Source organism: Numida meleagris, chromosome 5 (genome assembly GCF_002078875.1).
Source record: "Numida meleagris isolate 19003 breed g44 Domestic line chromosome 5, NumMel1.0, whole genome shotgun sequence".
Lineage (NCBI taxonomy): Eukaryota > Metazoa > Chordata > Aves > Galliformes > Numididae > Numida > Numida meleagris.
The window spans coordinates 20,128,759-20,150,477 of record NC_034413.1 but is presented as its reverse complement, the minus strand read 5'-3'; the positions used below and the strand labels follow the sequence as shown (position 1 = coordinate 20,150,477).

The 21,719-nt window shown below is 40.7% G+C and overlaps 1 protein-coding gene across 6 annotated transcripts in view; it reads left to right on the top strand.

The window, feature by feature from the left end:
* CAMK2G (calcium/calmodulin dependent protein kinase II gamma) overlaps positions 1 to 21,719 on the top strand; it is a 115,206-nt gene that overhangs the window by 71,010 nt on the left and 22,477 nt on the right. For all 6 annotated transcript variants that reach the window (XM_021397756.1, XM_021397761.1, XM_021397758.1 and 3 more), the window contains exons 8-13: positions 207 to 290; positions 1,131 to 1,225; positions 3,791 to 3,913; positions 6,196 to 6,279; positions 6,949 to 6,991; positions 17,134 to 17,174. In XM_021397756.1, coding sequence (XP_021253431.1) covers positions 207 to 290; positions 1,131 to 1,225; positions 3,791 to 3,913; positions 6,196 to 6,279; positions 6,949 to 6,991; positions 17,134 to 17,174 — 470 coding nt within the window. The remainder of the gene's footprint in view (positions 1 to 206; positions 291 to 1,130; positions 1,226 to 3,790; positions 3,914 to 6,195; positions 6,280 to 6,948; positions 6,992 to 17,133; positions 17,175 to 21,719) is intronic.

Here is a 21,719-nt window from a genome sequence, read left to right as displayed (position 1 = left end):
GCCTCATCTGGTTTTCTTTCTTTCTTTCTCTCTCTCTTTTTTTTTTTTGTCCCTTTCTGTTGGTCTAACTAGAGGCACCTTTGTTAAATATGAGGTTGGGGATGACAGGTCTTGAAATTTGTTGGTTACTGGTAGTGGATTTTATGATGTGGTAAGATACCTATTCTGCTTGAGGACTGTACTTTACGTCATCCATTTTCTGGCAGGGTTTGCTGGCACTCCAGGCTACCTCTCCCCTGAAGTCTTAAGAAAAGATCCTTATGGAAAACCAGTCGATATATGGGCATGTGGTAAGATTCTGTCCAAATATTTTATACTTACACAACCTTTTCATATATAGGAGCAATTCCTTACAGCCTATTGCTGGGAGGGTATGCAGTGCTCCTTGTTGGGTGGAGAGATGAAGACACTTGAGAATAAGCACCTTGTGTAGATGGAGTTACTGCTTGAGCCTAAACTCTTTTGATTCTGGCTCCTAATTCTTTCTTCAGGCCATCCATCAGATGTATGAGACTTGAGATAGGACTGTTCTGTGCTTTGCAGAGTCAGTTGTTTTTAGGCCACTGCAGCAATTTCCTATCACACTAACTGTGTAGAAAATGAAATACCGAAGAGAGGTGTAAATGTATCTGAGACTGATAAGTTTAGAGACAGGTGATATCTGTGTTGCCTGACATGGATTGTATGGTTATCTGCAGGCCAGGAGTGATAGTTTTATCACTGACATTTTTGTCCCAAGACCGTGCACAGCAAGCATCTAAAAACTGATTCTTTCCTAAAAAGTCCCCTGCTGCACAGCAACCCCAGGGGATGTGACTTCATTTATCATGAAAGCAGCTGGGAGTCATGGTTCACCAGCCATGATAATGGGGGAGGAGGGTAACGGACATCATGCACCTGTTCTAGCTCCTGATGGCTGGGGTTAAGAACTGAACATGAAGTGCCAAGATGAGATACAAAAGAGGAGAAGTTTGTACTGTCTTTTAGTACCTTGGAGAATTAAATATGATGACAAGTGAAGATCTAGAGTAGTCATTGCCTTGGGGACTGTCAAGAGGGAAGGTAGATGGGCTGAAGGAGTACTTGGCATATTAGCCTAACCAGAGTGTATCTGTGTCTCTCCCTCCCAGGAGTGATTCTGTACATATTACTAGTGGGGTACCCTCCCTTTTGGGATGAAGATCAGCACAAACTCTATCAGCAGATCAAAGCCGGAGCCTATGACGTAAGGGCACTTTCTTGCTGAGTACCTGCATGGGTGTAGAAGCCATCCAAAACATGGCATTATCTTGGCGTCCAGCAGCAGGCCCCAAGCTACTGTGCAAAATGATGTTTGGTGTGCTCATACATCTCGTCTTCTCTGCCTGGGATACAGTCCTGTTTGGGGCTACTGAGAGGATATGTGGACAGCATCGCAGAGGGCATCGAGACATTGTTGGTCATTAGGGAAAATGCAGAGCTGAAAGTGGAGATGGTGGGCAATGGTGTTTTCTACTGTGTTTGCCACAAAGTGCTGAAAATGTAGGCAATGTTAACACTTGAAGAGGAGCAGAAGGAAGGTAGAATGGAGAAGCCTGTCTTTATCAAAGCCCGATTAAAAATGTTGGGAACTGTTCTGTAGAATAATAGCTTACATTAGGGCTTCCTGTCTTCTCTGTGTTGCAGTGGAATTTATTCCAGCAGTGGAGTATGAGGAGTCCGGTGAGAAGACTTGAATGGCAAGAGACTTTGGAGGAGTGTTTTTGTGGAGGGATCAGTGTGTTGGGTTGGAGGCTGTAGTGAAAACCAGGCACTTCTGGAATTGTTCTCAGAGAATAGCAAAACTGAGGTGTAAGAGGTGCCTGAAGGAAAGGAGTAGGAAAGAGATTAGCATTGGGGAGCAAAGATTATGTCGGGTATGGTCTAGACATAACAATTTGAATGTTTGACATAAGGTCTTCCACATGAAGAGAGGCTTGGGGGGAGAAAATGACTTCCTAGAAATCTTAGCTTGAAGCCTGCAGACGTGAGTATTAAGAGGCAGTCGGGCAGTTTATTTTGTTGGGCTTGGATGGGGGGAAGGAGTTGAGGTTCTGCTGGACCTCAGCTGCCTCCCACATTCCGGGCCTGAGAGCATGAGAGCTGCTATGCTGGTGAGAACAAAGATCTGCCTTACCCTGTGTCTTGGCTCAGTGGCTTCCTGAGAGAGAAGAAAGTGATGTCTTCGTATTTGATAGCCTTAAATGGATGTGTGTTTGTCTCTTGCCTTCCTACCCCTTTTGTTGCTGTGTTCTTTCTGTGTTGCTTGTTCTCATTTGAAGTGATTTTGCACTAATTGTGTAGATGGGGATTTTCAAAGCACTTCAGGGATTAAATAGCCAACACTTTCTGTAAATCATGAGGATTGAATTGCCTGATCCCTGTGCCTCCAATAGTTCATCTACTTGTTTTTGAATTCTTATCTAGAATGAAGAGATTACAGTAGATTCTTCCCCTTATCTGTGTGGCAGAAAACAGCTCAAGTTTTATTAGTGCATACTCCTTGGTGTCCTTACCCCAGCACTGGACTTTTATCAGTGCCTATGGAGGCAATGACAATTGTAAATTGGACCTTGTGCTGTCGGAGAGGGGTTTTGCAAGGCATTGTTATGAATATTTCAAGGTTGGACTGTGTGGGAAGTGTCCTGGTTGAGAGCTATTATCATTTTTGAGTAGCCTTCTTCAGTGTTTTCAGAGCAAATTGTATAATATTTTGCTGATGTCTGAGAATGCAGAAGTAAGCTGATAAATCTAATATGATGAGTGCATTTTCATGATCCAACTGAGCAAAGTACAAAATGCAGGAGAAAAGAAATGGGATAAACTTTTTTTAATGTTGTAGTACTGTAAGAAAGTCGTCTCAGGATTGATCAGTCTTCTTCTCCCTGATTCCTCTTTAAAGACAGGGAACATTTAGCCCAACAGCAGTTCTCTGTGGTCTCAAGTTCACCCGTGTTTGGTCAATAGATTCATAAGAGTGAGACTTACCACATTTTGTTTTAGCATGCTGTCATCTGTACCATATGCAAGAATCTGGAGGATGGTGTAAACATCTCATCATCACTGGAATCATAGGAGAGATGAGTTACCCCCCTCACCAATGACCAGCAGCTAAACTATTTGAGATTATTTTCTTTGTTTCCATGCTTCTGTGTTCCCTTCTCTCCAAGCATTTCTCTTGCTCCCTAAGTAATGTTTTTGAGTATGATAGATGCTTGCAAACAACTTGCCAATGCATTGCTAGGCCTAAGTGACTGGTACTGTTCCAGGATACTGTGCTTTATGGTAGGGAAGATATACATGATGGGATTTTTGTGTCAGTGGTTATTGCTTTCATGAAGCTTCGGTACAGTTATGTTTGTGACTTTTGTATATGCTGTTACAGCTTCTTTGCATGTTGGAGAAAGAGGAAGGTAGGATAAAAGAACATAGTGCTCGTCTTTATGTCAGAATTCTGTCAAAAAGACCTATGACTTTACTTTGACTGTTGAGTATGAAAGAAGTTCAGAGGTACGAATGATGAGACATCTGCCTGTGTCTGATGAATGGTACAGGTATGTCCTACTGTATGGTACAATTCATTTGCTGGATTCATTCAGCGTGAGTTTTCGCAAAATGTATGGTTTTCTGCAAATATATAGTCCTGGTATTAAAAGTGCCCTGGTATTAAAAGTGCCAAGAGCTGGAGTTCAGATGTGTAAAAGAGAGAATCTCTTCTGCTAGTAGGAAAGGATATTTTCAGTTCATCATCTTTTTCTTCTTCCTCTTTCAGTTCCCATCACCTGAGTGGGACACTGTGACTCCTGAAGCAAAGAATTTGATCAACCAGATGCTGACAATAAACCCAGCAAAGCGCATCACAGCTGACCAGGCTCTCAAACATCCATGGGTCTGCGTAAGTGTTTTTCTCTGTTACAGTTTGATTTGTGGTTTACCCTGAACTGACGCATCAAGAAGACTTAGCTGCAGAGGAGCCCAGAATATTATAAATCTATCAGATTGTGATTTTTGGAGGCTGACCTTCAACAAGCCAACTTTGTCATGCTGTGGTGCTTTTATTGCCATTGTAGGAAAAAACAAATGCCCCTTTCTTTTACAAGTCTTATGAATGTTGATAGTTTCTGTTTTTCTCCACATCTCCAATTCCAATACGTATCATCCTAAAATGTCAGATGGAGTTTAGCTTCAGACAAAATATTTTAGGATTATTTTGTTCTTCCCCTCCTACTTCAGTTTATTGCACTACATCTTTGCAATGTTGGAACATTTCTGCTGCGTTTCAGCTTAACTGGTTGTAAATTTGAAAGCAGTGAAACATTTTTTGCTGTTCTTCCTATGTAGTTTTTTTGCGCTACCAGACTCCACACGTGGGTATTTTTCATCTTTTGCAAAGTTGGCAAGGAAATCCCAGAACGTAGCTGGGAGTGGGCATAGGGCAATGGCACACTTTTTTTTATCTTTGCAGATTAAATATTTCCACCTAAGTCTAACCAGATGCTGTTGTAATACCATAACATACTTCTACTTTCTAGATATCTAATGTGTTCCTTAACTCATTTGTTCTTCAGAAATTATGGTAATTTTTCCTTCCTCCACAAAACAACAAATTAGCTATTTAACCTTATTTATGTGAACATCTGTGTAACAGAAGTGTAGTGTGAGCTATCAAGTAATAAGTTACTTGGAAGTCAAAACTTTGCACTAGCTGAGACTTTGTGCATCCCTGAGGGGTTGTTTTTTTCACTCTGTGCATGTTTGTCATCACTAGCAGTTCCTGTATATTTAACATTTGTTCCAGTGCCTGTAACCAAAGCTGTACGTTTTATAGCTCACTCCCCATGACAGCATAATATAAAATAGTGTAAGAAAGGCTTTCATTCTCTGAGTTAGGGGAGTTTGATTTCACTTCATAGCCGTTTCAGTCCTTTACCCAATCTGTTTCCATTTGTGGTCTACATACACACAACATAGGTCTTCATACTGGAGAGGTATTGCTCTGAAATAGATGTGAGAAAAAGTCTTAACATTTTATCTGAATCACTGAGTTTTAGCATCTCTGAACTTCGGAAGTACATCCTGATTCTCTTAAGGCAGAGTTCAACAAGTGGGAATCAATGTCACTTCAAAGGAGGCTGGATAAGTAGTGACCATCAAAGTTCTGGTGGAACACAGCTTAGTTACCTTCTCCCTCCTCACTGGTGGTGGTGGTGTATAGTACAGCAGGTGACTAGCTTCAAAGTCAGAATGTCAAAGTCAGAGTTGTCCTATGGAACTAGCTGAATCTGAGTGTGGTTTATAGTTCTCTTGGGCACTGCAGATTTTCTTCCAAGCAGAAAAAAGGTAATGGCTGGCTTGTACAGTCTGATCTGCCAAGTTAGTCATTCTCCCACTGTCCTTGTAAAGGGAATACAGGCTTGCAGCTCTGTGCATGAGCAACAGCTACTTTGGCATTAGTCTCTGGTTTCCTCATGTGCTCTAAATGCCTGGCAGCATCAGTCTCTGGTTTCCTCATGTGCTCTAAATGACTGTCAGCACTTCTGGGAAGCTCTCTTTTTGCAGCTGATGGGATCCCAGTCAACTGTGTGTGACAGGTGTGCATCACTGGCTAGAGATTATGCTCTGGTTTTCGCATTGATGCAATAGATCCATATTATTATTCCTCTTAGACACTGAAAATCTATTACTGTAAAACTGACGCAAAGATGCTGAAGTCTCTGTTAGTCAGGCACTTAGACTCAAGGAGTTACCAGAATGGCTGCCACTCACTAATATTTACTTACTGCTTGGAATTTTCCATTTGAGGCCATTCCTAATGCAATATCTATATTTTCTGTATTGTCTGCAAGTCAGACCTTCATGGATATGCTTGTAAGTTTGACTTTGCTTTGTTAGTATTTTGACCCATAATGTGTGTAGAAGACGTGAAGCATTGATACTCACCTGTACTTGAGTCATATTGTTTCTTAGGCACAGTCATGGTCATCCTGACTAGATATTTCCTGCTAGTTTGGGAAGTTTGTAAGCTATGAATCGGTTGCCATGTTTTACAGCTGTGCAGTGATGAGAGGTTCAGCCATGTTGGTTTGCATATTATGCTTATGTGCTAGCAGGGAGAGCTCTCCCATATGATTTAGTCAGGCTAAGTTGCTGATTTATTTTTCTGTTCCTGTTTTTCAGCAACGATCCACTGTTGCTTCAATGATGCACAGGCAGGAGACTGTGGAATGCTTGAGAAAGTTCAATGCTAGAAGGAAGCTGAAGGTAAGTATATCATAACTGATGGGTGGGGTTGTTTGTTGTTGTTGTTTTTAACGTTCTGAACTTGAGGTCATTGCTTTCCTGGCAAAACATGTTTTTATGGTTAGCTCACTAATATTTAGTGAAGTACCTCGACTCTAGTACAAGGTGCTAAAAAGTTGTATTGAGGAGCTGTGTAGTTTCTTTCTCCAAAACTGCAAGCTTCCCTTGTTGTTGTGCTGTATAATCACGTCTTCTACTTTTCTATTCTTCTGCAAGAGAGTTGAAGTAAAACAGCTAATTTTTAAATTCTGATTAAATTCTTTTAGTTGTGATCACTCTCCACCTCTTAGTAATAGTGTATCAGGTGCCTGTAGCTAAGGAAAGCCTCTGGATTTTGTGTGGAGCAGCTACTTGCAAGCTAGGAGACAACTGTGTATCTAAACACCATGCTTGGTGCCGTTTTAGATCTCCTAGGCTATATCCTACTCAGCCTCTAGCAGCTGCTCTAGAAAGGCGAGACTGAGCGTTCTCATGGCAAGTCCAACAGCCACATGCTGGAGACCCTAGGGCTTTCCGGAGTAACGTTAGGATGCCTCTGCTTTGCTACCTAATTCACTCTGTTCTCCATGGGTAAGCCCCTTTCTGAAGTGAGTGACACTATCTGTTATCCCTGCTTTTTCTCCCTCACAGGGCGCAATCCTCACAACGATGCTTGTGTCTCGGAATTTTTCAGGTAAATTTTCACTGTTTCCATTCCTTTCCTTATTTTGATTTGTGTGAGTCTGGGATGTTTAAACCTTTCTGGTGTTGAGTAGGAGAGGAGGAAACATGCTCAAAATTCATCTTGATGTCAGAGTGGCCATGTTGCCTTGGCGGATGAGAAAGGGAATGATTTGTTCGAGGAGGAGGAGCACTTGAAGCCATAGCCTGGTACAAGGCAGAAGCAAAGTCAGCTGTGACAATCCCCTAATGCTATCTTGTAAGTTTGGGGAAGTTTTAGCTGGCATTTATCAGTTTTATTGTCTGAAACCAATAAGAGTCAGGAAGATGTACTCATTAGCAGTGATCCTTTTAGATTTGTGGCAGGGACACAGAGCAAATAATATTATTGGTGAGAATGGGAGCAGGAGTTATTTGAGTATTGTATTACTTTGACTCAACAAAAAGGAGTCTGAAGCCTCTAACTATCAGAGCTTTCCTTTTTGGAGTCTCAGAAGTGGTTTTCATCCTTTCAAGCTTAATAACTGGTAGTCTGGCTCCCACTCAACTGCATTACGTAGTGCACTTAGTGGAGACGCAAATCTCAGCATGCAAATCAGTACTTTTTGCAAGATGATTGTCTTGGCTCAGCACATTTATGTGGCGCACTTGTATCTTATGTGTTCATTTCCATTTGGGTGGAAAACCTCTATCTGCAAATGCTCTTGGTTTGTAGAATCATTTGCTTTCCTTGCCCTCACTGCCATTTCTTCTCTTTTAAAAAGGGTTATCACTGAATTCATGAGACAGATTTTTATTGTACCTGACTCCAGTTACTTTGAAGCAAAAGTCTGCTGCATGCATTATAAGTGATTAAGAATGAAAAGGAAGTATGTTAATTTCATCTGGCCATTTACTAATGGTGGAAACCAATACTTACACTCTGTGTGATGTTGCAATAAGCATCTAAGTAGAATGAAAACCTCTGGGGAATGATCATCCCAGCATTGAAAGCGCACATTTACGCATGTATTTTTTGTGAAATCAAGGCAGCATTTTTAACATCCTGTTTGAATTCAGGTAATTTCAGTGGTGCTTTTCAAATAAAGTCAAAAAGTGTGAAATTCCTGATTCGGGAACAGACTTTAGCAACTTCAGAACTGTTTTTCCTTGGTTCTTGCTTTAAAGTGAACCTGTGCCAATATGTTAGGACTATGCAAAAAGTAAGTGTGACTACAGCAAGTTCCCTGGAATTTCTGCTTATTTGGCCATATAGGGACAGAATCACTTTCTCCACTCACTTGTCTCAGATTGTGTTATGACAGGGCTTGATACTTAGACATTGTTTTCAAAGAATCATTTTGAAATAACCATTGGAAAAGTGATAGTACAACTACAGGGCTTCAACAGAGCTGTATAAAACACTCTCTTGGGTTTTCTTGTTGGTACGATCTTTCTTTGATCTATTCAAACTGCTAGTTTTTATTTCACCTGATGATTCTGTATTAGTTTATTTTTTTAAACAGCAGTTTTAAGTTCTTTTTTAGTCTACAAATGTTGTCACTTCTAATGAAGCTGCAGAAGTACTTGGGTAATAAAGTCTCCTGTGGCCCAGATTTTGATTAAGTGGAATGCCTGAGAGGAGGCACACACCTTAATGGTGTGTGACCTATGCATCCACTTATTCCCTGAACTCATATCAAGGAGGAAAAGGCTTGCTCTGCGCATTCTTCTGTCTCAAGGGCTGAAGCTGCTGGATCCCTTTCAGTTAACAGCTGAAGAGAAGGAAATCCTAGGTGGCCTGTAGTGAGTGCAGAGTTTTCAGTATCACTGAGTTCTCCTTTGAATGTAAGCTCTGATCTCAGGTAATGAGATGCTCTGAAAAACTGTCCAGAAGGAAATGCTGTGAATTGAGATGCAAGGCATTCAAAGCTTCTGTGGGTAGTAGCTATTCTTAATATCTTGATGCCTTTTGAAAGTGAAGAGATCAGCTACTCTTGTTTTCTCTGCATGACTGTGTGTTAACATGAGCTTGATTTTTTTAAAATATTTTTTTATTATTAATTTGTTTGGATTTCTTAGTTGGTGCAGTTGAAATACATAAATCTGATTGATCTGAAGAATAATGGCACAAACTTGAAGGGAAAAGGTAGAAAGTCCATGTGGGAGCTTTGGGTAGTGCTCAGGTTTTTCCAATCATGACAGGTCATCTAACTGCACTTCAAAAGTCCTGAAGTAATACTTGTTTCTTTCCCTTAAAGGCATTGGGGGTTTTTGACTTCTCCAATTGGGTGACACTGTTTTGTGGGCCTCTGAAAGCCACATTCTCAGCATGCAGGGATCTAGATTTATGAGGAGAGAAGCTTCTTCCTGTCTGGAAATGAGATCTTCTGAGGCATTCTTCACAGATATTTTGAACTAAGAGGAAAATGAAGGCTCATGTGACCCTGGTATCAATTAATTAGATGAGAGAGTACAGTCTGCAGGAAATATGAGAAACCCTCTTTGATGCTGTTGTCATTACTGTCGCTTCTGTTGAACATTTTATACCATAGAGTTTAATTATTTGACCGTGGTTTTAACTTGTGATAAATTGTGTGATTAAAGGGTCTGTAGCTGTACTTCTTTTCTGCCAAAATCTTTCTTTTACAGAACGAAAAAAAAGTTTCTGTGAGCAATCTGTTGCTTGTTAGATTCCTGTTGTCAGGTCAAATCCTAAAGATAAAAAAAAAAAAGTGATTTGGCTCCTTTCCCCACTTATGGCATATTCAACAATTAATATTGACTGTTTGTGGTTCTTTTCAAATGATTGTATCTCATGTCAGCAGATAAGTAGATAAAATTTCATTGCTTTCACTATAAATCAGAAAATTGAGGTCTGGTTCTAATAAGGTTAGTAATTACTGTCAGCTCTATGGTAGGTATTCACTGAGAGGGAACATTGTTGTATAAACATCGATTATGGATCTTTGGAGTCACACAGGGGTACAACTGTGGTGATGCAGGTGACTGCTTGTGACTTTGGTGTTCAGGCAATTGAAGCAAGTGCTGATGTGACCTGATAGAACCTGATGCATTTGCTTACAGAATACAAAAGTGCAGTCAGATAGATCAGTTGATTAGATCATATGCCAGAAACCCCTAAATCGCCTCCTGAAAAGTAAATGTATATTTATTACTAAGAGACAGCTGGCAAGGTTTTCAGAGATTCCTAATACTTGTAGACTTTAGGGTGCCTGCACTCATTTCTGTAGCTAAAATTCTGTAAGAGCCTGCTATGAACTGGACAAGGTTGGACGAATTTGCTTTTCATCTTAGAAAAACACATCTTCACAAAGTGGTTTTCTCTGTAAGACTTACAAGCAGGTTGCATGAAATTCTTAACGCTGTTACCCAAACTCTGTATTGGAACTACTAACTGAGAGAAGAGTTGTATAAACTTTCACACACCGAAATGTGCTTCTGTCAAGTGTATCAGCACAAGCCATGTGTACTACCCTGTTGTGTTCAAAATAAACCCTAAGGCAGACATTAGGGGTAATTAAGCCTTATGCCTGAAACCTCTAACTGATACTGAGTTTTTTTTCTTGGGAATTGTCCCTGCCTGCTCAAGACAATTTTGTGTGGGAGTTACTATAACAGTTTGTGACAATAACTGGAATTCCTTACTTGTTTGTGCTGATCCTTGTTGACTCTCTGATGAAAAGTTTTGGTATTTTAACTAGTTAAGTGACACTGAGAGAGGCTGGAAATAAATTCAGGGAGTAGAGTGTTTTCTAACTAAGGTAAGAAAGGCTGATTGCACTTGTGCCTGCTCAGTGTAACCTGTGCACTGATGTTTTTGAACTGATTAAAGATGAAGAAGAAGGAAATAATACAAATAATGAAGTGACACTGAAGTATTTCACTATCCTGTTATACCAAAATTGCTTGTAAGGCTGAGGTTTTTTGTTCTTTTGTGTGTATGTGTACACATACATATTTATACTCACAGTAGAGTTTGTTCTCTTTATCATAGACTGGCTTAGATTGGAATGGACCTTAAAGATCACCCTGTTCCAACCCCCTGCTATGGACAGGGTTGCCACCCACCAGATCAGATTGCCCAGGGCCCCATCCAACCGGGGCTTGAATGTCTCCAGGCATGTGGGGCATCCACAAATTTTCTGGGCAACCCGTTCCAGTGCCTCACCACCCTCTTGAGAAAAGAATTTCTTCCCAAGGTCTAAACTAAATTTCCCCTCATTTATTTTAAAGCCATTCCCTCTGTGCTGTTGCTGTCTGCCCATGTTAAAAGTCCATCCTGCTCCTGCTTATAAGCTCCACTCAAGTACTGGAAGGCCACAGTGAGGTCTCCCTGGAAGCTTCTCTTCTCCAAGCTAAACAAGCCTAGCCCCTTTAGTCTTCTTCACAGGAGAATTGCTTCAGCCCTCAGATCATCTTTGTGGCCCTCCTCTGGATCAGCTCCAACGGTTCCGCATCTTTCTTGTGCTGGGGGCGAAAGTATAGTTAAAATTGTGCAAGTAATATATTTGAAATTTCTGCTGTGTTGCATTAGTTACATAGATATGCTTTCATGTCCAGAAATTTATATCACTGGGCTGGTGCAAACCCTAACCTCTTGATTTGAATTCAAAGGGTGAAAATATGGAAGAGCAGATTTTCAAGAAGTTTCTATAGAACTTTGAATAAATGAGAATAAGAGCAGTGGGAACTACATTTCCCAAGCAGAAAATGAGGTCATATTTAATGAAAAGTTATTTTAAGAGATTTCTCTGTATCTGTTGATTTGCTTAAGATATGATCAGGGATTTCAGGATGTGATGCACAACTACTACAGTGTAGACCTGCTGAAGTAATGTACTTCAGTAAGTGAACTTCCATCTTGCAACTTCCTAGAATTGCATGGATTTTATGACTGAATATCAGTGTTTATCATTTATGGCCTGAGAGTGTATTGTATCATAAAAAAGGAATTTAAATGATTCCTTTTGCTTTTATCCTCCTCTCCCTGAAGTTCAGGAGAACTCTGTGAATGTCCTTTCTTGCATTGTTTGCCCTTCATCCCTTCATTTATTGGCTTGTAAGGAAATAGAGTTTTTGTAATACTGCAAGGGTGATATTCTTGCCTTTTTATGAACTCTTGAATTTTGGATGGACTGGAGCATCTCTAAGAGACTCTAATAGAGTCTCTAAGGTCCAAGATAGGTGTTCAATCTTGATTCTTTTAGGCTCTGCACTCTGTATGTGTGCGTAGACACCTACATAGTGGCCATCTTTCAGGATGTGAAATTTCTGCAATATGTGGGCAGATGTTTGAAAGCATAAATTAAAATGTCACAAACTGTAAGGCTGGGTTTTGGTTTTTGTAAATCCTCTTCTTGGAGAATGCTTTAGTTTTCTAAGGCTGGTAGAGGGAGAAAACCAGAAGGAAATCAGCTGTGCCACACACAATTTCTCCATTATTCATTAGCTGGAAAACCAGGAGCTCTTCAGCTTCTGTCAAGATTGCACCGGATTGTGTATTTCAGGCTTTAGTATTAATGAATGCTTGCTACCTCTTATTAATCTTTCTTTGAGAACCATTTGGGTTTTTATGGGGGATCAAAGTGCTCCTTCAGACCTTTGAGACTTTCCCAAAGCATTGCAAGTATCTTCACTGTGCTAGATATTGACTGTGCTTGATTATAGGAATTGGATAGGAAGGAAGGTTTGTGCTATGTCTAGAGATCCTGTGGGTCCAAACCACATAAAGACTTGTGTTGCCTATTTGTTTGAGAGGTTTTATCTGCCTTTCCATATGGCTCTACTTTTTTTTTTTCTTGTTCAAAAAAGTGTTTTGGAGTGACTGGTCTTCACAAAACTTCCTTTATCCTATTGTAGCGTCATTACAGAATGACTCTGGTCTTGTTGAGGAATAAATGCCGGTGCATAATGTTCCCGTGCAATTGCCAGGGACCACTGCTGTTCCAGCAAATTCCTTAAACAGCTCAGAGGAGAATCTAAAAGGAATGAGATTGCCAAGAAACCAAAATGGGGATAGAGGACATACGGCAACAACTTCCTGCTTTTCAGTGAAATCATCCTGCTGTATTTAAACGGACTCTAGTGGCTTGCGCCTGAGAAGCCATCACAGCAAAGGGTTAAGCTGGTTATTTTGCTCATGGAAGCAGTAGCCACTATTGGGTAGTTTCATACCTCTCCTTTAGAGATGATGCTAGCTGGCAGAGAAGAGTTTCTTCCTGTAAAAGCACAATCAATTTAGAGAAACGTGGTTTGAATGGCTTTCTCATGATATTTAGATGTAGACAATGGTTACTAAATTATGCCTTTCATTGTAACACTTCCTTAAGTATGGTCAACATCTTCTTCACGGGTAATCTACACCCCTTGTTAGAAGGATATAATGGCTACTTAGTCCGGAGCAGTTCATTCCTTTCACTTGCTCTCTGTTGTTGCTCTCTGTACCAGAAAAGCCCGTGAAAGCAGAGTGGAATCTGTGTATTTACTTAAATATCTAATGGACATGATTGAGATCTACAATATACAGCACTGGTCTGAAAACTTCCTCCTATATTCTTGCTCTTTTTTTTTGTTATGTATTTAAAAGTTATGCAGTATTTTCACTGCTTTTCTCATCAGTGCAGTGCTTTGCATTTAAAAGGGCCAGTGCAGTACCTGTTTTGAAAATGAAATCTTTTCTGAAACTGAAATATTTTCCTTAGCTCCCATGCTAGAATCAAATAGGATTGGATTTGATAGGTTGTGCAGCACTCTTATCTCATGGTAAGTGACCTTGTTTAATGGTGAAACTTGTAGTAGTGTAATCATTTTGGTGCTGAAAAGTGGTCTTCAAATTTAAAATTTCCCAGACTACCTTGCCTCACTTAGTTTTATAGCAGCACGTAACTAATATGTGCAGCTTCCACATGTGAGCTGATGTGCCTGTATGGACGGAAAGATAAGATACAAATGAGACTGGAGCTCTTTCACTAAGAGTAGGAGGGGTAAGAGCATCGCTCCTTGCTTTACATTGTCCTTAGCTGATGTTCTTGAAGTTGCACTGGATTCAGGTGTTGTTTGTAATGATAACCAGAGGTGCTTCTTCAGTATTTTACAAGACCTATACTGAGTCTTTGTCAGTATGTGGTGAGCTCCGGAAGTGACATAAAGTTCAGAATTAGTTAATTTGACTTTTTCATTGAGAACTCTGTGCTGGTATGACACAAATTTATTTTAATAATCAGATCTTAGCAAAATCCAAAGCTTTTCATGTTGTAAATGCTTGTGTTCAGAAATAAGAACTCTTTTGCTTATAAATAAGACCTCTTTTTACTTCTTCCTTTGAGGCTGTCTGGGGCATGCTTTCCATGGTTTTGTGCAGGGTGGATATTTCAGTCCTTTTTGGAAATTCCCTCTTCCACCTCCAACTCACCCCTAGACTGTGGTACATCTGGAATGTCTAGTGTTTGGTGCTCTTGAATTCAGCATTAGGGATTTGTGTTTCTGCCAGGAGCACGGTTCAGGGCCCAGATTGTTTCATACAGAGGCCAAAAATGAGGTGCGTGGGTATATGGGGTATGTACAAGTAAGATCTTCCGTGTTTCTCTCCAGAGATTAACTGAAGAGTGTCTTGTTAAACCAGGAGTAGAACTATGCTTTAAAGCTACTGGATTAAGTGTGTGCCTTTGTATTCCTTCCTTACAGAGGAATCCTTCACCCTACTCTTGAAAGGGAATTTAATCCCTTTATGTGTAGAGGATGTGGGAAGAATGGTGCAAATAAACATCAGTATCTTATGCCTGGAAAACTGCAAAGCATGATAAAAGAATATTTCCTGAACAGTAAAGAATTTACCTTCATGTGTCTTTGGATTTTTCCCTATTTGTTGTCTTTTTGCAAAGTTGACTGTTAGATAGTGCTGCCTATCTTCTAAAATGCTTCTTGTTACTTGAAGTCTTGTCTGTTGCTTGCTGTAGAAATTCCACTTGCATCCTCTTTAATGACTGTCTCATAATATGTACAGGTTGACCCATGGGTAAATCTGTGGGTCTCCCTTTTCTTTGAAGTGCCTGTCATCATCTTTGCGTGTGAGTGCATTTAATTGTATAGCCAGTGCTCCTTATAAACTCCAGAGAGATGCACAAACTAAATACACCACAGTCTGCATTTCTCTGTGCTGTGCTGGGATGCTCAGACCTGGGGAAGAGTTGTGTGGGATGGAGCAGAGGAGCGGGCAAAGGGAAGGGTAGGCTGCTCTGGAGGGAGTGCTGGGTCCATGTTACCTGATGCTGAGGCCATGCAGAGGGGCTTTTGGCTGAATTTGCTCTAATAACATAGAATGTGACTTCAGCTGTCTTCTGTCCACGGAGACAAATGTGAGCTTCCAGTGAAAACTGTTACTTCCCAGTTGGTCTGGGTTGCTCCCAGGATGTACAGTCGTGTTGTTTGCCTTCTCTAACATGTTTTTTTTTCCTTCACTTTGAGGATGTACCATCCTTTACTCTTTCTGAAGTGTTGTAAGGTCATAATGGTTTACACACTTTCAGCAGCTGTTGTGTGTGATGTATGTATGTGATAAATGCTGGATCTGTTTTGACCTCGGTGTCACCTTGTTCTCCTTCTCACTTCCATGTGGAATTGAGCTGAAGTCCATTGTGCTCTGAAGGTGGCAAGAGCTCATCTGCTGAATTCGCTCTTGCAATATTTAAGTACGTGTACAGTCAGGAAGGAAACTTGCAGGGCAGATGAGTTGCCTAGGATGATTTGTCTGCCCACACTTACATGTGCACATTGGAGCACTGTGTTTTGACAAATAATTTTCAGAGAATAATCAGAGAATATCTGCCTGAGGTATTTCCAGTGTTCTGGGATGGTTTGAGAGCAGGGATGAACACAGATTCCCGGGTTTGTATCTGCATTATGAAGTAGAACTTAAAGGAGGAGAATTTGCACCAGCTCTGTTGATACTGTGTAGCTGATCATACCTGTAGGGTCACGTGGTGGGAAAGTGGGGAGTGGGAAGCTCTTTGACCAAAAATTTCAACAGTTGCTTGAATACTGCAAAAGCAATTTTTCCTGATGTTCCTGCTTCTAGAGAGAGACTGAACTCTCTGTGCATGGGTTGGTCATTCTTGGTGAGTGAAGTGTTTCAACGGACATGTGAACATTGTTTTACTACTTGACTTCCCTTTTAGGCTCTAGCACTGCATGGGCAAAAATCCAGGTCAAGTCCCTGAATGCATACGCTTCCCAGCAGCTGCTTAGTAGAGGTGTCAGTGTGTTGGTCCAGCAGATCTCTAGCATGCTGTTTACAGTAGGAGTTAAAACAATTATATGATCTTCATAAGTAGGCAAACTTTTATTTTTTTAAATAGCTGAGCTTATAGATGGGGTCTCACTGTTGAGAGTCATTGTCAGCATCTCTTTCATGTAATAGATGAAGCAATTCCTTCTTCAGTCCCAAGTGTGCCTTGTTCCAGGCATTTGCTGTGAGTTCCCTATCTGTGATTATCATACTCTCACTTTCATGGCTAATGCCCGTTGTTTGGGTGGAGCACAGCAGAGCATATTTATCTTACAGTGAAGAACTTCAGCCTAGTTCCTGTTTCTTTTCTTTTTCTTTTTTTAATAGTTGTTAGACTCTGCCTTTTGCACTTCTCCAGTCTTATCGTTTCTGATGTCCCAGATGTTCCTATATTGTTATTGTGTATGGTGGTGATTAGGAGGCCTCTGCATTATCAGTACCCCCTGTGTAAGCAAGGTCTGTTATGTAAATAGCTGTACTTGAGGGTAAGGTTTATCATTCTTGCAGAGATCTGATAGACTTCTCTAGCTTTTCCCCCTGTAATTGCTGGCACTCCTGGATATGGGGTCACAGTGTGCCAGTAGAGAATTGAAACAGAGGAGCTCTAAAGTCTCTTTTCAGAATTGGTCTTTATCAAATTCTGATACCAGAAGCATTTTTGACCAACTAAGATGCACAATGAATGGAATGGGTGTCCCTCTGCTACCAGGATGATTTTCATGGCTGACTGGGCCTGTCTTCCAGTGCTCTTGCTGTTAGAGGGAGATGAGCATGATGACTATCCTTGTGAAGTCTCATGCAGTTTTGAGGGAAATGAAGAGAGAGAAGAGTCTTAAAAACTGACCTACTTCTCCTGCTTCTCTCCACAGCTGCCAAAAGCCTGCTGAACAAGAAATCAGATGGAGTGAAGGTAAGTTCTTGCTTTCCCATTTCACTGTCTCTCCCATGACCTGATCAGAAGGCAGCCACTTTCTCCACTCCCTTACAGGGTAAAACCACAGCCCTGTACTGTGGCTTGGGTTGTTACGATCATTGTATGGTTACGAAGCCCTGGGTGGGATGTTCCTTACATGCATCGTAGATGTCACACAACAAGCTAGGTACCAGATTCTTTTTCCTTTTTCTCTGAAGGATGGAGAACTTGTCAATGTTGTGGATTGAAAAGACCAAAGACCTGCTCAAGTGTGACACATGCCTCTGACTCAGTGCAGGATGCTTCTGGGTATAGAAATTGCACAGAGCAATTGTCAGAGGCTAATGATACCCACCAGACCCCATGGGAAATCTTTGTCTCCCTCCTTTGACAGATACTGAAGGTTAGGGTAGGGAAGGAAGAGCCCTCAGATACTCCTGTTTGGACAGAGTGGAACCTGAAACTTGTGTCAGAGTTCAGCTGCCATCCCTGAAGTCCAGGCACTCTCCTATTCCCTTTTGAGGGGAATTATTTTTTCCTCATTTCAATTTCACTGTTCATATGCAGAGTCGTCCTTTTGCTCTAGAGGCCAAATAGGCCATTCCCAGGCAGGCTGTAGCTTTTTGTGATCTGTTACTGGAGTAGACATGGACCTGAGCACCATCTTCTATTAAGAGTTCTAAATAATAACTGTCCTCCACATGAGAAGAATGTATTTGTTTTATTTGCTTGTGATTCCATTTGAAGCTGAAACCTTTCTTCACAGATGTCAAGCAGAATACCTCATCTGGTTTTGCTCTGTGGACAGTCTTCATTCTGCCCCTCCTTTGGGGATTGACATGCACACTGCAGGACCAGAATGCTTAATATCTCCTGTTCTCTTAGCCCTTTTCCAGAGGACTCGCAATTATAAGGAGACTACTGGAAAGATGGCTTCAGAGGAGTGATGCTTATTTTGAGGAAAGCTCTAGTAAAACCTTCGTTCTTGCAGTTCTGCTATGGTCTGCCCCAAGAGCATCGCCCAAGCCATTGGGATTTTTTGACCAAAAAACGATGTGGATTTTGCCCTAACATACTTGTCTTTTGAAATGTGCCTGCAAGGATGAGTTCTTGTGCCTTTGCACTTGCCTTCCTCTTTTGTACAGACACACATCAAACACATGCACAATAATACAGCAAGTATGTTTAAGCTATCAGATTTGTAGATACGGAAAACATTACAGTAAAATCCCATCAGAGTAACAATGGATGATTTCTAATGTAGTGAGCTGAGAACCAACAGATAGGTTCTTCAAAATCCCAACATGACAGGGGAGAAGCAACTGGAAAACCAGCAAATAACACAGCATAGTTTTTGTCACCTAACTAGAGAAAAAAAAAGGCTTTTTTCTCAGAATTTTTTTTATTTCCAGTAGACTCTCAGAGTGTTAGTTTGGTGAAGATCTTCTGGAGACAAACAGATGATATTCACATTGACATTGAGACACAGCTTCCTGATCATGTAGTCACAAGGAGACCTTTACAATTGGAGGATGCTTCCAGTTCATAAAAAGTGTGCATTGTGCTATTTGCTTAGAACACAACATCTTCCTCTGTTGAATGGAGTAAAACTGGATTTGCTTTTCCAGTTGATTTGAAGTATTCTTCAACTCTTCACAGGGCTTGTGGTGGTATCACAGTAGTGATAAAGTGCAAGCTGGATTAGCGAGCACAGCATTTTCCATACACCATGAATCGGGTTGTCCTCTTCCTCCGTGTTGATGGGAGACTTGCAGTCAAGTGTTTGCATGCAATTTCCTTGCTCCATAGTGTTATAGAAATCCTGTTCTTCAGTATGAACCTGAGTGGTGCCCAAGAGAGACATCACCTGGTGCCACATGTTTTCAGCCTTGGCTGAGGGCTCTTTGAAGAGTTAAGCCTCCACTTTTCCCCAAATAACATCTAACTTCAGGTGGGGCTTTTGGGTCCCCATTTCTCTGAGTTTTATAACTCAGAGATAAATTGTATATTTCTTTCTAAAATTTGTGGTTTAGAACCCTCTTGCTTAAAAATGAAGACATTTAAAAGTACAGGTCACTTCCCTGCTGTGCTCACGTTGGGCAGGGCAGAGAGCATGTAGTAGTCTCTGTGTAGTACATTGTATACTTTTATATAAGAACACATGTAATCACAGAAGTATCTTCTTCCTCTGCCTCGTTTTCCACATGTAAGCTCTTGTTTCCAAGTAGCCATCCCATGGAAATTTAGCCTTTTCCACTTGCATTTGCTTTTCTGAGTGGCACTGGTATGCTTGACTGCTGTGAAGTCTGTGCCAGTCAGTTTGGTAGGTGGCCTCACTGTTGTGACCAGCCAGCTTTTTGTGTGGTGTTCCACATGCAGGAAACATGTAATCTTAGCCACATTTTTCTCATCCTAGTTAGTCTGGCTGAAAACATGTGCCTAGTGATGGGTTCAGTCAGAGGGCATCTGGCCTTACATTGCCTGTAGTGGACTATTTACTTTTTTTTCCATTTGCTTTCCATTCATGGCATTTTTTCCTATCTTTATCTGGTATTCAGAGGCATTTATGCTAGAGTCCTACGTTAGTTCACAAATGCAGTTGGAATTCATACCACGTGGTATTAGGCAGGTTTAGGTGAGGCCTATGTATCTTTTTTATGCATTATTCCCAAGAGTTCCTTGCATAGGTCTGTTAGTAAATATACGATATAAAATGAAGAAGGCTGCTGCTCATTTAGTGTAAATGATATGAGAGATGCACTATAGCCATATGTCTTGACAAGGGCATGGTGCTCATATAATATGCTAGCTGTAAGGAACAAACCCAGGTTTTATTTGTTTCTGTGGAACTGACTTTAATCATTAGCTGAAGCAAGCCTCACTTGCTGGATCAGTGAGGATGCATACGTTTTACTTGCATCAGACATTTTTAGACGGGGGAAAAAGAGCTTAAATCAGTAGGAGAGGACAGAAAGGAAACATTTTTATTCCAATATAAGTGTGTCTGTGGTTGATGAAATTTGATGAATTTCATTTTGATTAATTTCCTTGTGGACGACCCTCTCCTCTAGCAAGTTCATTGCATCTCTATTTGAAGCATTCCTGGTTTTCATTTTGCACTGCTGCTTCTATTTAAAGTACTAATTCTGCTAATTGGTAGATATTTCATCAGCTTGGCACTTGAGAACTTTTCCGTTATCTTAAATAATGAATGATTTAAACTGCCTTGAATCTTAAATGGTCCCTGCTCGTCAAACCTTTGTTGATAGTGCTGCCCTCAGTTTCTTCAGGCATAATTTGGATCCAAGCTGATGGAGTAGCAACAAGGAAAGCCTGGGTTTGATATAAAGGAACATGCTTTTCTGCTTTCAAATCCAGAAAGTGAGGCTTCTAGTGAGAAGATACTGGGTGACGAATTGCAGAGCCATATAACATACCAGATATCTTGTGGCCAGCACTTTAGGTTCCAGGTATTTTTTATTTTTATTTTTAAGATTCTACATTGATTCAACATTGTGCAGCTGCCATTTTTAACTATTTTACATCTTTTCATATCAAATCTACTTCCTATCTTGTTCCTCTTTCTGCCTATAATCTGGATTTACTATCCAGTGAAGGTGAGGGAGGGGTTGAGGAATGAGCAGGGGCAGACAACTGGATGAAAATTAAGGACACTTTCTGTTAAATGTCCGTTCTCTGACCTTGTCAAGATCTGGGCTCCCTGTAGTTAGAGTCCAGCTGTTGATCATTGTCTCTGGGCAGCGCTTCAACCAACCATGCTCCTTTTTCTCCTAAGGGGGAATTTCCCTTCCTGCTAGTGTGAGAGAATGCATTTGTTTCCAGTCCTTGGAGGGCCTGTCAGAGCCATCTTTATAATCAGAGTATGCTAATGTGCAAATTGCTATTTTTAGGTAAGGATATAATTCTAATTATTTTAAAATTAGGTCTTCTCTAAGCTCTTTGTCAGTTTCATCTTCTTTTCATGGGTGTTTTTTCTTTTTATTCTGAACAATTCGGTTTGAGAATACAAAATGGTACTAATAATGGTTTTCAGGCCCAGTTTTATATAAATAGAAACTTGTGATGAATGCTATGGGATGTAAAAAGGTTTAACAGCATTCACTTGCAATGCTCTGCAAAAATTGTTGACTTTTTACCTTGTCTTTCTACTGCATGCACAGTAGTCTTTCCCGGGAAACACTGACTAGAGTAGCTGAAAGGAGAACTCAACTGGAAGAGTAAAAACCTACATTTTAGTGTAACCAGCTTAATTTTATCATCTTGTAAAGCCTTTTCTCAGTCTTACGTAACAGCAGAGAGGCATCATGTACCATTTGTTTTGCTGTTCGTAAGGAATGTTGTAGTAAGTGTACATTTTATGCCTAGTGGGTACTTCCCTGCACTTTACCCAGTAAAACAAAGTGCGTGGGGAAGGCAGAAGTGCTCCGTAAGCTGTCTTTGCATCTGAGAAACCAGTTAGTGATAACATGCCTTGGACGAAAGGCACAGTAGCAAGGTGAAACAAGAGGGAATCCTCAAAAA